This window comes from Arachis hypogaea, chromosome 3, assembly GCF_003086295.3.
Source record: "Arachis hypogaea cultivar Tifrunner chromosome 3, arahy.Tifrunner.gnm2.J5K5, whole genome shotgun sequence".
NCBI lineage: Eukaryota > Viridiplantae > Streptophyta > Magnoliopsida > Fabales > Fabaceae > Arachis > Arachis hypogaea.
Genome location: NC_092038.1, coordinates 128,786,916 through 128,799,799, shown reverse-complemented (window position 1 = coordinate 128,799,799; position 12,884 = coordinate 128,786,916). Strand labels below are relative to the sequence as shown.

Here is a 12,884-nt window from a genome sequence, read left to right as displayed (position 1 = left end):
GGAGAAAATAATGATGGAAACTTTTGGAAAGTTTAATAAATATAAAATTGAATTTGTTCTTTAATTAAGTTATTGTAATTGTACAGTATTTTCTTACTTGACTTGTGTCAATAAATTAAATTAAAGCCTTGTTTGACAACTTGCCCAAATTCCAATATATTCCATAATGCATGGTTCGCGCTTTTCAAATAAAGGCCACGTACTTCAACAAGTGCGGCCATTCAGACTGCTCTTCCGAAGTGTTATTAATGCCTCGTTTGGTAATTAAGACACCAAACCAAAAAATAAAAGTTGTGTTTGTTTTTAAAGATAAGACAAAACACAATATTAAGATAAAGACAATAAAATAAAGATATTAAAATTTATTTTTTATGTATTATATTTGAATATGATATATAAAATAATAATGTAATATTTAATATTATGTTTGAATACACATAAATAAAATTAAAATATTATATGAAATGATTATAATAGTTATATGATTTTAAATTTTTTTACATCAAGTACAAACTAATTTAATAAAAAATGAGAGTACATAAGAGTACAAATGAAACTTAAAAAAATATTTGAAGAGACTAAAAATTTTAGTAAAAAAATATATAATAGTATTTATATTAAAATAAAATTTATAAATATAATTATTTTATTTTTAAATTTATTATTAATATTTAGGAATATATATGGTTAAGATTAATAAAAAAAATAAATCTGAGTTTGATTAATAAAAAAAATTTGTTTAGGTTAATAAGTTAAATTAATTTTAAATAAAAAAATCAGTTTTAAAAAAGAATCCGTTTTGAGATAAAAAAAATTAGTTTTTGCATATAAAAATCTATTTTTATTTAGAAAACTATTTTTTTATCTAAAAACTGATTTTTCTTTTTAAAAAATTAATTTTTCTTTAAATTATATAAAATCAATTACAACTTATAAATTATTTTTTAGTATTTTAAAAGATAATTTTATTTTTGATAATATTTATCTTTCAAAAGTTTTAAGATTAATTATTTTTATTGTTATTTTTATTACAAATCAAATAATATAATATAAGGTTAAAATTGTATTGAAGTAAAAATGATAAGAAGGAAAGAATTATCCACCCCAATAAAAAATTCTACAAGAAAGAGAGTACCTCAAAAAGAAAGAGATAGAGAAAGAGCAGAAAGAAGAAAACAAAATTTATAAAAATTTCTGTATCCATCATTGTCCTACATAAAAGAATGAACACAAAAGTATAAAAAACTGTCTTAGAGATGATTTGTTCAGTGTCCATGTCTCTGCTTCCAAACATTTTTTAAACATGTGTTGTCTATGTCTCTGTGCTGCCTCCAAAAACAAATGCTACCAAATAGACACAAAAATATAACAACATATAAACTTAAATATAAATATATATATTTCATTGTGTTAAGTAATAATATACACAATAATATACTAAATTTTTATTTATATTAAAATATTAAATTTATCTTTATAAAATACTACTATTACTACTATTATCTACGATTATCATCAATATTACTGTTCCGTCCTGAATAAACCGAGGTCTGAGAATTTTAAGGAGGTTGCTGGGCTTCCAATCCGAACTATAAGTCGTCAGGAAGCAGTGTTGTGAATAACCTCGGCGCTTCGAAACACGGCGGTGGGAGCACCTGTAAAAGGGACTCCGACGCTCAAGTAAGTATGTGAGTTAAGAGATAAGAGTAATGGAACTGAAGTGAAATTTGTGACCTGTCTTTTTGTGGCGTATGGGGCCTGGCTTTATAGGTGCGAGTTGTGTTGGGATTCCGGTTTATTTGCCAAGTGCTGTTATTGGTATCCTTGACTTGTGTTCGGTCTTGTGGGTAACGGACAGAAGATATCACTTGGTGTGCGGATGACTCAGCAGGGAAGTGTTGATTTGTTTTGTAGATGTTCGGTTAGTCAGTGCTGATTCCTTGGTCGAGTATATCGCGGTTAGTCAGTGCTGATTCCTTGGCCGAGTATATCGCGATACACATCATAGCCCCCAAGCTTGGCTGGTGGTGTGTTAGGAACGGCAGCTGAGCTCTTGAGAATTTTGAATTTTTATTTTTTCTTTTTGCGCGGTAAATGTATAGTGGGCCTGCTTGAGGGGTTTTTTCATTTTAGTAAACCGTGTCGTTTTTATTGTGCATTAATGCCGTTTCGGTTTCCACGTTTGTAATGGGTATGGTTTTAGCTTTGTCCACTAAAATAGTGGGCTTGCAATAATCACATCTTTTGGAACTTACGCTTTACTGCTTTGTCTTCTCACCGTTTTATCCTTGCTATGTCTTCGAAAGGTTAGTGTTCTCTCTCTCTTCGTCTTTTACTGTTACTGCCTCTGTGAGTTCATGGCGGGGGAAAAATTGAAAGAGAAGTTATAGGCTGTTGAGGTTAGGGAGGATGATCCTTACCATTGGGTTAATGAAGATGTTAGAACCCGGTCATCTTCTTTTACTAGTGTTGACTCCCTTTCTGAGTTGAGATGATTGAATTTCGTAAGGAGTGGTTCTGGGGTTACTGTTGAACTTCTCCCGTGCTCTAGTGATGATAGGGTTTTTAAGAGAAGGGGGGACTGGTTATATTTTTATATGTATACTCTATGCATGGTTGAACTTGGTGTGAGATTTCCATTTTCATCCTTTGAATGCGATGTTCTTATCCAACTGAACTGTGCTCCTTCGCAATTACACCCTAACTCCTGGGCGTTTCTTCGCGCTTTTCAGGTTTTAATGGATTATCTGTCTTTTCCTTGTTCTCTTACGTTGTTTTTCTCACTCTTTCAAGCAAAAGGTACTCGAAAAGGTTTGTGGGTTTGCTTGAGCAGTTTCCCTGGTCGTTCCATATTTCTTCTTTACAAATCTTCCTTTAAAAACTTCAAATCCCTTTTTGTTAAAGTCCGGTCCATTGAGTCCGAGTATCCGTTTTATCTGGACGATGAGTTTAGTGAAAGGTTTCCTCTTTATTGGTGCTCTGAGCCGAGTCAGATTCTTGAGGCGTCTGAGCGGAGTGAGGAGGAAGAGTTTGTGTTGGATTTTTTGGTTGAGAGTGTTGCCGCTGGGGAGTGTATGTCTATTTCTGACATTCTGCATTTGTATGATTCGGGTGACATTGAGGGTTTGAAAGTGTATATAGGTAATGTTGTGTTTGATTTTCGTCCATACCACTGTTCGTTTGGTTTTACTGATGTTGTTGGTTATTTTGTAGGTGGGCGAGTACCTCTGTTGGACCCCTCGAAGTTGCAATCCTTTTTGAACAAGAAAAAGGAGAAAACTGTTGGTCCTGCCGAGCATAAAGAGGGTGGTGATCAAGCTTTTTCTTCCGTTGGTCGTCCGGCTTCTTCATTCAAGAGGAAGAGGGACGATGTGTCTTTGGAGGTTATTTCTGAGGCTGACCAGGAAGTCCTTGGCGGTGGTGACCCTGTTTTTGAACGGCAGAAAAAACTTCATGGCTTTATTGCGGAGTCAAGTTCTCATTCTCTTTGGAGCGAGCAGTTCAACTTTGTTGAACTTTCTGACCGGGCCTTTCAGTACCCAGGGGATATGCTTATAACTCGCCGGATTGGTATGGAAGGACTTGGCAAATTCGTTCAGGTTTGTTTCTTGTTATTTGAAGTCCTCTTCATTCTTTCTTTATAGTTTTGTCCTTATTTTGGTGTGGCGGTTACAGATCATTGGGTCCCGCTTGATGTGTGTCGATCGCACTACCGAACTCATTGATGCTGAGCAACAGGAGGTCGTGGATAAGGCTGCGGTTGTGGAGAAGTCGTATAAGTCAAAGGTGGAAGAATTGGAGAAGTCAATAAAAGAGAAAGATGATGTTATTGCGAAGGCAAAGGAGTCAAAAAAGGAGATAGCTCGGCTGAGGGATCAAATTCGGCTATTGCAAACTGAGGTGAAAGAAAGTGATGTTGCGAAGGGAGGGCTCACAGCTCGTATTCATGAGTTGGAAGAGAACGGTATGGAGATGTTCTCCTATGGCTTTGAACGGGCTGTGAGCCAGATTTCTCTATTGGCTCCTGAATTTGATATTGATCGACTTGATATGACGAAGATAGTGGTAAATGGGAAGTTGGTTGTGGATGGGAGTGTAGAGGAGCATGATGAGAATGTTCCTCCTCCTTCTTAGTTTGGATGTTGTTCTTTTTTGTTTTCTTTGTAAGCGAACTTATATAATTGTGGACGAAGTGTTAGCTAGTTTGAACTTATTTGCTGGTTCCGACCATGTTTAGGCCGGCCTATGTTTTGTGTTTGGGATCTTACTTTATTATGATAGTAAGTATGATAGTTCGTAACGGAATCATTCGTAGTTGAATGTATATTTTGCATATTTCGATGATGAAATGTGAAGTGTTTGATTAGACTTGAATATTGATGATTAAGTATATTGTGCGTCAGGCCTCGTTAAAACCCTCCTTAGGCAAAAACCCTTTTGGGAAAAAAAGCTCTAAGGGGGAAAAAGAGTACCCTCATCCGCGATTTGTTCGACTTAGGATTGGTACATCTTTAAAGAGGAGATATTCCAGGTTCCGGATATTGGGTTGCCTTGTAATGTTTGTAATTGATAAGCCCCCATGCCGAGCACCTTTATTACTCGGAATGGACCTTCCCAGTTAGCGGCGAGCTTTCCATGGGCTGGGGGACGTCTGGCCTCTTCTGTTCGTCTGAGCACTAAGTCACCTTCTGTGAATGTCCTCGGCGATACTCTCTTGTTGTGTTTCTTTTCGGTTATTTGTTTTATTGCTCTTTGTCTGATGGCTGCTAGCTCCCTGGCTTCTTCGGCTAGATCAAGCTCGGCATTCCTTGCATGCGAGTTGTGCTGCTCATTGTATAACTCGGTTCTCAAGGTGGGGATGCCGACCTCAATAGGGATCAGTGCCTCAGACCCATAGACTAGTTTAAAGGGTGTTTCGCCCGTGGTGGTCTGTATTGTTGTGTTGTAGCCCCATAATATTTCTGGGATCAGTTCCGCCCATTCTCCCTTAGCATCATTTAGTTTTTTCTTTATTGCCTGCAATACAACTCGGTTAGCAGCTTCAGCCTGCCCATTGGTTTGTGGGTGTTCGACTGAGCTAAAATGATACTTTATGTCAAAGTTTTTTAGGAATGAACCAAGCTTATTGTCTGTAAATTGCCTACCATTATCAGATATTATCTCCCTATGTATTCCAAATCGGCATATAATGTTTTTCCATATAAATGATCGTACCTTTTCGGCCGTTATTTTTGCTAATGGTTGTGACTCTATCCATTTTGAGAAGTAGTCTACCGCTACTAAGAGAAATTTTACCTGGCCTGTCGCTGTTGGAAATGGGCCGAGTATATCGAACCCCCATCTGTAGAATGGTCAGCTTACTTCCATGCTATGTAATAGCTCGGCTGGTCTTGTAGATATAGCTGCGTGTTTCTGACAGTTGTCACATGCTTTGACTTTTGCTATGCAATCCCTTTTTACGGTTGGCCAGTAATACCCAGTTCGGACGATTTTAGCCGCAAGTGCTCGTCCTCCGATGTGGTTTCCACAGACTCCCTCGTGTACTTCGTCCATTACTTCTTTTGCTTCGTCTTTGCTTAGGCATTTTAGCAGTGGTTGTGAGAATCCTCGTCTATAGAGTTTTCCTCCTACGCTTGTGTAAAGACTGGCCTTTCGTCTGAAATGTTGAGGTTTGAGCTCGTCTCTTGGTATGGCGCCTGTATTAATATATTCAAGGAAAGGAGTTCTCCAATCATGGAGGTGGTTAATATTTATCACGTGTAGTAGTTCGGTGCTTGGTTTTTCTAGTGAGAGTTGTGTTAATGTGGATGTTTGTGTGTCTGCCCTAGTGGCTGCGAGCTTGGATAGTACATCTGCTCTCACATTTTTTTCTCTATTGACATGCAGTATGCTAAATGAATTGAATTTTGAAATGAGATCCTTTGCTATGAGCCAGTATCGCTCAAGCAACAGATCTTTTACCTGAAATTCTCCTCGGATTTGCTGGACCACGAGGAGGGAGTCGCAGTGTGCTGTCAAGCTCTGTACTTGGAAGCTCAGGGCGAGTTTGAGTCCTGCAATGAGGGCTTCGTATTCGGCCTGGTTGTTGCTTGCTGGAAAGTGAAACTGGAGTGCCTGTTCGGCTATTACCTTGTCTCCTTCTTTGAGAATGACCCCTGCTCCACTTCCTTCTCGGCTTGATGCCCCATCCACGTGCAGTTCCCAAAACTTGTCGCGTTCATCGGTCGTTAGTTCTGAGATGAAGTCGGCCAGTACTTGTGCTTTTAAGGCCGACCTGGGTTGGAACTGAATGTCAAATTCTGAAAGTTCAATGGACCATTTGATGAGACGTCCGGCCAGCTCTGGTTTCGTCAGTATCTGTCTTAATGGTTGGTTCGTCCTCACTATAATTGTGTGGCTTTGGAAGTAGTGTCTTAGTCTCCTTGCTGTGATTATTAGCGTCAGGGCGAGTTGTTCTATCTTCGGGTATCGTTGCTCTGTTGGTTGCATGACTCTACTGATGAAGTACACTGGCCGTTATATTTTTCCTGTTTCGAGGACAAGAGCCGAACTTATAGAATAATTTGAAACAAACAAATATAAATATAGAGGTTTACCGATTTCTGGCCTTTGCAGCACGGGTGGTGCTGATAGGATTGCTTTGAGCTCGGAGAAAGCCTTCTCGCCCTCTTCTGTCCAGTGGAATTTTTTGTTCTTCGATATTGTCTGAAAAAGGTGATATGCTCGGTTTGATGCTGCGGGTATGAATCGAGATAATGCAGCTATCCTTCCTGCTAACTGTTGCACTTCTTTTATCGTTTTAGGGCTCGCCATATTGAGTACTGCCGAACACTTTTAGGGTTTGCCTCGATTCCTCGTGAGGTGAGCTTGAATCCGAGGAATTTTCCTCCTTTTACCCCAAAAGCACATTTTTCCGGGTTTAGTCTCATATTATATGCTCGGATTTGTCTGAATATCTCGCTGAGATCTTCACAATGTGATTTTTCTTTGGTGGTCTTGGCGACCATGTCGTCTACATAGATTTCCATGTTGCGTCCTATTTGGTGATGGAAGACCTTATCCATCAAGCGTTGATAGGTTGCACCTGCATTCTTTAAGCCAAACGGCATTACTCGATAACAAAAGTTTCCATGTTCCGTTATGAATGCTGTCTTGCTTTGGTCTTCAGGATGCATAAGTATTTGATTATACCCAGAGTATGCATCCATGAAGCTTAAGCTTTTGAAACCTGATGCGTTGTCTACAAGCTTATCAATGCATGGTAAGGGGTAGGCATTGATAGCGCGAAATTGTATCAATACTTTTCACAACACAAATAATCCCCGGTGATGAATCCAAAAACTTGGTGTTCAATACCATGGCATAAACACAACTTCGCACAACTAACCAGTAAGTGTACTGGGTCGTCCAAGTAATAAACCTTACGCGAGTAAGGGTCGATCCCACAGAGATTGTTGGTATGAAGCAAGCTATGGTCACCTTGTAAATCTTAGTCAGGCAGACTCAAATGGATATGAATGATGATATACGAAAACATAAAGGTAAAGATAGAGATACTTATGTAATTCATTGGTAGGAATTTCAGATAAGCGTATGAAGATGCTTGTCCCTTCCGTCTCTCTGCTTTCCTACTGTCTTCATCCAATCCTTCTTACTCCTTTCCATGGCAAGCTTATGCAAGGGTTTCACCGTTGTCAGTGGCTACCTCCCATCCTCTCAGTGGAAATGTTCAACGCACCCTGTCACAGCACGGCTATCCATCTGTCGGTTCTCAATCAGGCCAGAATAGAATCTAGTGATTCTTTTGCGTCTGTCACTAACGCCCCGCCTTCAGGAGTTTGAAGCTCGTCACAGTCATTCAATCATTGAATCCTACTCAGAATACCACAGACAAGGTTAGACCTTCCGGATTCTCTTGAATGCCGCCATCAGTTCTAGCCTATACCACGAATACTCTGATCTCACGGAATGGCTGGCTCGGTTGTCAGGCGAGCACTCGGTTGTCAGGCGATCAACCATGCATCGTGTATCAGGAATCCAAGAGATATTCACCCAATCTAAGGTAGAACGGAGGTGGTTGTCAGGCACACGTTCATAGGTGAGAATGATGATGAGTGTCACGGATCATCACATTCATCAAGTTGAAGAACAAGTGATATCTTGGAACAAGAACAAGCGGGATTGAATAGAAGAACAATAGTAATTGCATTAATACTCGAGGTACAGCAGAGCTCCACACCTTAATCTATGGTGTGTAGAAACTCCACCGTTGAAAATACATAAGAACAAGGTCTAGGCATGGCCGAATGGCCAGCCTCCCAATGAGGGTTCAATCATAAAAACATGATCAAAAGCTCTAAAATGATCCAAAGATGAAAATACAATAGTAAAAGGTCCTACTTATAGAGAACTAGTAGCCTAGGGTGTACAGAGATGAGTAAATGACATAAAAATCCACTTCCGGGCCCACTTGGTGTGTGCTTGGGCTGAGCATTGAAGCATTTTCGTGTAGAGACTCTTCTTGGAGTTAAACGCCAGCTTTTATGCCAGTTTGGGCGTTTAACTCCCATTCTTGTGCCAGTTCCGGCGTTTAACGCTGGGAATTCTGAAGGTGAATTTGAACGCCGGTTTGGGCCATCAAATCTTGGGCAAAGTATGGACTATCATATATTGCTGGAAAGCCCAGGATGTCTACTTTACAAATCCGTTGAGAGCGCGCCAATTGGGCTTCTGTAGCTCCAGAAAATCCGCTTCGAGTGCAGGGAGGTCAGAATCCAACAGCATCTACAGTCCTTTTTAGTCTCTGAATCAGATTTTTGCTCAGGTCCCTCAATTTCAGCCAGAAAATACCTGAAATCACAGAAAAACACACAAACTCATAGTAAAGTCCAGAAAAGTGAATTTTAACTAAAAACTAATAAAAATATACTAAAAACTAACTACATCATACTAAAAACATACTAAAAACAATGCCAAAAAGCGTACAAATTATCCGCTCATCAGGCATCTTTAGGGCATGCTTTATTTAAATTTGTAAAATCGACGCACATGCGCCATTTACCTGAGTTTTTTCTTACCATTACCACATTTGAGAGCCATGTGGTGAAGCGGATTTCTCTGATGAAGTTGGCTTGTAAGAGTTTGCTGGTTTCTTCTAAGGCTGCTTTTGATTTCTCTGCTCCTAGGTTTATTTTCTTTTGAGCTATAGGTCGGCTTGCTGAGTTGGTGGCAAGTTTGTGACAGATGACGTCTGGACTTATTCCAGGCATGTCCGCTGGGGTCCAAGCAAACAGGTCAGAGTTGGCTTGTAGTAACTTTATGAGATCCGGCCTTTCTTGGTCTTGTAGCGCCTGACCGATGTATGCTACCTGTTCTGGCTTTGATGTCAGTTGGATTTTCTGAAGTTCATCTGTTGGTTGCGGTCTTTCTTCTGCGTCTCCCCGGGGGTCAAGCTCGGCTAGGGATAAGACTTCCTCCATAGTTTGTACTACTTTGACCTCATGTTGTTTATTCCTCGTATCCGACCTTTTTAGGCTTGAGTTATAACATTGCCGAGCTTGTTGTCGGTCTGAGTGGATTGTTGCTACTCTGCCATCTTGTGCCTGAAACTTAGCACATAGATGAAAAGTTGATATTACTGCTCTGAACATGTTCAGAGCAGGTCTCCCGAGAATAATATTGTAAGGACTAATGCAGTCGACTATCAGGTATTGTATATCGAGGGTTCTGGATGATGGGTTCTCACCTATCGTCGTTTTTAGCCATATATAGCCTTTTATTGGTACTCTTTCTCCGGAGAATCCTACTAGTTCTCCGGAGGAGGGTTGTATGAGTTTTTCAGATAAGTTTATTTTTAGAAAGGTAGAATAAAAGAGAACGTATGCACTGCTACCTGGGTCCAGAAGGACCTTTCTTACCAGTAACTCTCCTGTTTGGATGGAAATTACCACTGGGTCGTCTGCATGCGGTGCGGCCGAGCATATGTCTGCTTGGTTAAAAGTGATCTCAAGGTCATCCACCTCTTTGTTGTGTGGAGTTGTTCCTTCGATTGCTAACATAGTGTGGTAGCTTCGTTTTCGTGCTGAGGCTGTTTCTCCGCCACATGCGAATCCTCCTGATATGCAATTGATGACTCCTTTTAGGGGATTGTTGCTTGGCCATTTGTCGGTTTCTTTGTTCCTCGGAGTTTGTTGCTCATCTTAATCTGTCTTTGCTCCTTTGTGCCTCGTGCCTTCGATGTATTTGTCTAGGAGTCCTTGTCGGGCTAATCTTTCCAGCAAGTCTTTGGCTACGATGCACTCGTCGGTGGTATGACCATATTTCTGATGGAAGGCGCAGTGCTTGGTCCTGTCCACGAATCTTTGGTCCTGGTAGCTTCCGGCCCTAACAGGGGGTTTGATGATTTTGGCGTTGAGTATTTCCTTGATGATCCTTTCTCTCTTTGTGTTGAACCTGGTGTAGTTGTCAAACTTCGGTATAAGTTTAAACATTTTTCTGGTGTCTCTGTTGTCCCCTGATCTGATTGTTCGGCTCTCTTCCTTTCGGGGTTGCTTTCTGTCTACTTTCTCGGCCTCGCAAAGTTCTTCAATTTCCATCTGCCCTGCGGCCCTTTCTCGGAATTCCTCCAGGGTTCTCGGTTTCGTGACAGCAATTATTTCTCTGAATTTTCCAGGCTTGAGGCCGGCTTTTATGGCGTGAAGATGGACAGCAGGATCTAGATCAGGTATCTCCATTGTTGCGTCAGCAAATCTAGTTAAATAGTCCTTCAAGCTTTCTTGTGGACCTTGGCGGATGGTGCCGAGGTAATCTGACCCGTGGACATAAATGCGTGCAGCCGCAAAGTAGTCTATGAAGGATCTTGCCAATTCCTCGAAGGAAGAGATTGATCCTTCAGGTAGTTTTGAAAACCAAAGTAGGGCCGCACCGTCGAGGTAGGTCGGAAAAGCCCTGCAAAGAACAAGTTCATTTTTAGGTCCGTTAAAGAACATCATAGACTGAAATTTCTTAATGTGAGCCCGGGGGTCACCAATCCCCTTATATGGCTCGAGTGATGAAGGTAATGTAAAATGTTTTGGCATTTGGTAATTGGTAATCTCCTCGGAAAATGGGTTATCCAAGGTCAGTTTCTCCTTTGGTGGGTTGATGCTCAGTAGGCTCGCGTTGCCTTTCCCATTGTGTCCATTGTCCTTTTGCTTGTTGACATTATTCTGAGTGGATAACTCGGTAAGTCTTTTTACTTCTGCCTGTAGGTCAGTTAACTGGGCCATGAGTTCGGCCTGAGTGGGTTGAAAGACTCCGTTGTCAGCCATGGATAGGAGCTGTGAAATCCTGTGTAGAAGAATACAAAGCAATATGTGGTTAAACAAAAGTGGGGTTAGCGTAACTTTCGGGCCCCACGGTGGGCGCTAAATGTTCTGTCCTGAATAAACCGAGGTTTGAGAATCTCAAGGAGGTTGCTGGGCTTCCAATTTGAACTATAAGTCGTCAGGAAGCAGTGTTGTGAATAACCTCGGCGCTTCGAAACACGGCGGCGGGAGCACCTGCAAAAGGGACTCCGACGCTCAAGTAAGTATGTGAGTTAAGAGATAAGAGTAATGGAACTGAAGTGAAATTTGTGACCTGTCTTTTTGTGGCGTATGGGGCTTGGCTTTATAGGTGCGAGTTGTGTTGGGATTCCGGTTTGTTTTCCAAGTGCTGTTATTGGTATCTTTAACTTGTGTTCGGTCTTGTGGGTAACGGACAGAAGATATCACTTGGTGTGCGGATGACTCAGCAGGGAAGTGTTGATTTGTTTTGTAGATGTTCGGTTAGTCAGTGCTGATTCCTTGGCTGAGTATATCGCGGTTAGTCAGTGCTGATTCCTTGGCTGAGTATATCGCGATACATGTCAATTACTATAATCATTATTATTATTATTATCATCATCATCTATAATTTAACAAAAATTCTTAAAACAAATTTCTTAATAATAATTATTTGTCTCTCTAAAAAAATTGACAGAAAAACAACTAGTAATCACAGTAATAATTAACCAAAATTAAAAAAAATTAAGAGGATAAGAGAGATGAGGTGACGCAATAAAAAGTGAGAAGAAGACAATAGCGGCTACAAGTTGATGGCGATGGCAATTGTGAAATAGAAAAAAAATGAGTAGACACGACATACGAATGTTCTTGTGTCACAAGAGGTGGGCGTTGCAAGATGCTAGGCCGCAAGGGGTGAATGACAACGGTGTTGTGAGTTGTTGGGTTGCGAGGGATGGACGATGATGGCTCTGCGACGGCACAGCAACTTTCTATTCATGAGGGCTGAACAGCGACAACTTTGTGACTGTTTCAATGATGGGCGACAGATCTTTCCGGGTGGCTAAGAGTAGCGGTGGCAGAGGGAAGAGTGATTGAAGGAATATGATAGAGGCAGAAGAAGATGAAGGAGGGAAGAGGAAAGGAGAGATAAGAAGAAACGTTACTAGGGTTTAGGGTTAAAATTGAAATTTAAAGAGAAGAAAATCAGTCTTGTATCTATGTCTTAGTGTTTCAACTTATAGATTGTACACAAATTTTGTATTTATATCCATCTATGTCTTTCCATGTCCATCAAGTTTTCATGTCTCGCCAAACAAAACGGAGGTCGTATGTTACCGTGTCCATGTCTTAGAGGGACATGGACAGTAACCAAACGCTACCTAGTCACCACTCACTAATAGAAATTGGCAAAAAAAATTCGAATCTGCAGGTATTTATGGGAATTATCCGTGACGGAAAAGAAAATAAAGACTCACTAAATCTTTACGGGGACAAAAATCCATCTTCACAAATAAACGTGGGAATAGAGGCAAGGACTAAAGTACTCGCTTCATGGAGATTCGCTAAATCCCTATTAGA

At 40.5% G+C, this 12,884-nt stretch overlaps 3 protein-coding genes across 3 annotated transcripts; all 3 read right to left on the bottom strand.

Annotated features, from left to right (window-relative positions):
* Window positions 1-4,494: 4,494 nt before the first annotated feature.
* On the bottom strand, window positions 4,495-6,489 carry LOC112782405 (uncharacterized). Its single transcript, XM_025824768.2, has 2 exons — window positions 5,477-6,489; window positions 4,495-5,164 (listed from the first exon to the last, which is right to left on the bottom strand). Exons 1-2 carry the CDS (start codon window positions 6,487-6,489, stop codon window positions 4,495-4,497), a joined length of 1,683 nt encoding a protein of 560 aa, XP_025680553.2.
* A 302-nt stretch (window positions 6,490-6,791) lies between these two features.
* LOC112782397 (uncharacterized) lies at window positions 6,792-10,058 on the bottom strand. The gene is made up of 2 exons (XM_025824758.1): window positions 9,078-10,058; window positions 6,792-7,247 (listed from the first exon to the last, which is right to left on the bottom strand). The coding sequence occupies exons 1-2, from the start codon at window positions 10,056-10,058 to the stop codon at window positions 6,792-6,794; spliced, it is 1,437 nt and encodes a 478-aa protein (XP_025680543.1).
* Window positions 10,059-10,199: 141 nt separating this feature from the next.
* LOC112782387 (uncharacterized) lies at window positions 10,200-11,309 on the bottom strand. Its single transcript, XM_025824748.1, has one exon. It carries the CDS (start codon window positions 11,307-11,309, stop codon window positions 10,200-10,202), a length of 1,110 nt encoding a protein of 369 aa, XP_025680533.1.
* Between the last annotated feature and the right edge of the window lie 1,575 nt (window positions 11,310-12,884).